General features: G+C 32.2%; 1 protein-coding gene across 1 annotated transcript; it reads left to right on the top strand.

Annotated features, from left to right (window-relative positions):
* Positions 1-507: 507 nt before the first annotated feature.
* LOC107914902 (uncharacterized) lies at positions 508-2,691 on the top strand. Its single transcript, XM_016843952.2, has 5 exons — positions 508-930; positions 1,713-1,827; positions 1,952-2,041; positions 2,175-2,273; positions 2,364-2,691. The coding sequence occupies exons 1-5, from the start codon at positions 863-865 to the stop codon at positions 2,463-2,465; spliced, it is 474 nt and encodes a 157-aa protein (XP_016699441.2). The 5' UTR covers positions 508-862; the 3' UTR covers positions 2,466-2,691.
* Positions 2,692-3,590: the final 899 nt, after the last annotated feature.

The raw sequence follows: 3,590 nt of genomic DNA, 5'->3' as shown, positions 1-3,590 counted from the left end.
ATGCTATTGGCTTTAAAATATAAATTAAACACTAAAATATTAATATCATTATCTTTGAGTATCAAAATGTATGATTTTTGTAAAATACAAGTATCACATTAAACAAAAAAAATAGAAGTATTATATATATCAAAATAGATTGTAACCATCTTTTACCTAAAATTTGAATGGCACCAGTTGTTTATTATTAAAAAAAAAATTGAATATCAAATGATATATTAAGAAAGGTTTTTAAAATTAGAACAATGGTCAAACCGGTCAAGCTACTAGTTCGTTGGTTTAATCGATTCAATGAAATTAGATAAATTATAAAAAAATCATAAAATATATAAAATATATATCTAAAAAAATAAAAAATCTGTTTAGTTAATTTTCAATATGCTTTAATCAGATCATATCGGTTCACAACTCAACTAATCTAAAGTACTTCTCAAGATCAATACCCTAGCTGGTTCCGGTTTGGTTAAGATAACTATGATATTAAGCCTTTATAAATGGTAAAAGAGTAATAAAGCTAAAATCAAACCCAAAAGTAGGGAACTACTAAAATAGTAATAGTGTCGTGAAGAGTCGGATCTTGATTCATTTCTTCCTTAAATTCTATTACTTTCTCCTTTTAATTTCTTTGTAATTTATGAATAATTGACCTATCAAGATCCCGACCACAAAGCCAAACCCCCCCTCCACCCCCCCCCCCGAAAAAAAAAATCCCTTTCTTACTTTCTTCTTGGGAGAAACTAAACCCTGAAATCTGCTCTCTTAACACTGTTTTTCGCTCGAAACAGTGTGAGAACCCTGAAATTCGCTGTATTTGTCTTTTTGCTTGGAACCAAGTGGTAAGAAGATAAAGGGGGAAAAACCAATGGGTTTTGCTTCATTTGCCGGACGAGTTTTCTTTGCTTCTATTTTCATCCTCTCCGCTTGGCAAATGTAATCACTCTTTCTTTCTTGTTTTGGATCTCTTTATTCTATTTGTTGGGTTGTTTAAGAAATATGTTTATTATTCAGATCTGTTCCTTAAAAAAAGTGCCAAGTCTGTTAGTTTTTGGGTACTGTTGCATTATTTTCCTTAATTTGTAACTCTTGTTAGTGATGAATTTGGTTGAGGATCTGGGTCGCTTTTCAAGATTTTAAATTTGGGGAGTTTGGAGTCAATGTGAGATTTTTTCTTTAAAAAAAAGTGTGTTTACACTTAATAGTTTAAATGTTATTAGTTGCCGTGATATAGAAATAGTATGAAAAACCTTTTTTTTTTTTCTTTATTTTCTGTTGAATAGACATAATATTTCCAAATACAGAATTGGATGGTTAGTTTTAGTGGATAAGGTAGCATCATTTAAGTACTTCCTGGACAATATTTTTGTGTAGGCAATGCCATATTCTGAGAAGAAGATGAATTCGGGTATCATGAAGTGGTAATAGATATGAGGCGATAGATTTTTGTCATTTGTTTAAGCAAGCAGTTGATTCAATAACCAAAACCCTGAATTTCTCAATGCTTTGCCGAAATTCCATTGTCACAATTCTGATTTTGATGTTGTAATTTCAGTAACTGCCCCTGTACTGAGTCTAACTGCCGTTGCTATATAGTTGCTGAGTCTTTTCTCGTACGATTATAATTTGTATTAGTAGATAGACTGTGTAAAGAGCTTGGCTAGCACCCGTGTTTTAAACACTAAAGATATTTTAGTAGATGTTCAACATATTGGCAGGTTCAATGAATTTGGGGTTGATGGCGGGCCTGCAGCAAAGGAGTTGATACCAAAGCTTGATCTTGCTAAGAAACATCTATCATCTCAACTCCATGTAAATTTGCCAGATATCGAAGTAAGAAATTTATTTTGTATTTGTTGTAATGAATTTCTTTATTATTTTGTTATATTAAGTTTGTGTTAGTATTGTTTGCTCGAGTTGTACTTTTGTTTTCTTAAAAGGAGACTTTTTCACACAGGTTAGACAATTAGTTGCAACTGTCATCGTTTTGAAAGGACTAGGTGCTATTCTGTTTGTATTTGGCCATGGATTTGGAGCCTTACTCCTGGTTAGAATTTCATTTCATTCTGATTATTATTTCAATTACATTTGGACTAAAAAGAAAGTTTGATACTGCAGCTAAGAGTTTCTTCTGATTCTACTTTTATGTCTCATTTAATTGTCTTTTTCTTTTGTCATAGTTTGTCTACTTGTTGGTTAGCACACCACTTCTCTATGACTTCTACAACTATCGTCCCAATGAACCCCAATACTCTGTTCTGCTTGGTGATTTCTTGCAGGTATTTAGAAATGCATACATACCTATTGTGTTGTTCCTAGGGATTGCAATGTCTGAACTTCATTGATCTTTCTCTTTTAATCAATTGCAGTGTGTTGCGCAATGTGGTGCATTAATTTTCTTTGTGGGGATGAAGAACTCGATGCCAAAGAGGCAACTAAGGAGGAAGTCCCCGAAGCAAAAAGCTACTTAGATGTAATCAAAGAAGTAAAATTTTGGCAATCTCCAGTAAAACTTTGCAGGTCTATCTGATTGGATCCTTTCTCGATTTCTAGTTTTTATCTGTTCTTTATTAACTGAAGCATTTGTACTATCGAATCGGTTGCCCCTTCTCTATTTTCCATGACAATTTGATTGTGTTCAAAAAAAAATTGAGGGGTTTAAATCAAAAACTTCTATTTCCTTGTTTGGAATATTAATATTTGATGCAACCATTTATGTATTCAGTAATGGAGCTAGAAATTGCTTATGATATGATCAAAATTCACGAGATATAGGTTGGATTTATATTACATTTCAGTGTTAGGATCACAAGCTTTGCTTTTTATTGCAATTCAAATAATTGCATCCCTCTATTATCTCTTTATATATGTTGTTGTTCCACTTGGAGTCATGAATTTGTATTTGGAGTGGATGTTTTGAGGATTTAAAAATGGTTCAACCTCAATCAGCCGGTAAAATCTCTGAAAGCCCCTGAATGAGTCAGATTTCATTTTATTCCCTTTACTAAAAAATGTAGGCAAATTAATCTTTGTACGTTAGAGACTAATAAAATAACCAGATAGTGACATGTGGCATTTCATATGTATCTTTGGTTGATGTATATAGACTAGTTTTTAACCGTAAAAATGGATTCAGTTTTTATTTTTAACAAATGGACTAGTTTGTTTTTTTTATTTATTTAACATACAATGATTTGTTGAGCATAGGAGTCAAAATATAATCTGACTTTCAATTCAGGGCTTTTCATGATATTTTTACCCAATCAGCCTTTACTTTTTGGATGGCATATGAAAAACCAACTTTCGCACGCCTTGCTTGAGATTCTTTGCCTTTCTAGAGGGCATGCAACCCAGACTTGAATGATAGTTTGGATCAGTTGTTTAGGCAGGAAAAATATTTTTTGCTGAAGAATGGAGACTGTTGAAGTTGTAATTGACTTGCCCAAGAGAGATGTTTGCACACAACACTTGAGATTCTCTAATTTGTAAGTTGTAAACCTGACATTGTGTAGAAAGTAAGTGGAATGGAGTTTTAATTCCCTCACAAAATTCATCTTACCATTTTATTTTGTTCGGTCAAAATGTAAATTTTATTA

This window comes from Gossypium hirsutum, chromosome D10 (genome assembly GCF_007990345.1).
Source record: "Gossypium hirsutum isolate 1008001.06 chromosome D10, Gossypium_hirsutum_v2.1, whole genome shotgun sequence".
NCBI classification, from domain to species: Eukaryota; Viridiplantae; Streptophyta; class Magnoliopsida; order Malvales; family Malvaceae; genus Gossypium; species Gossypium hirsutum.
This window is presented reverse-complemented; position numbering and strand designations above follow the sequence as displayed.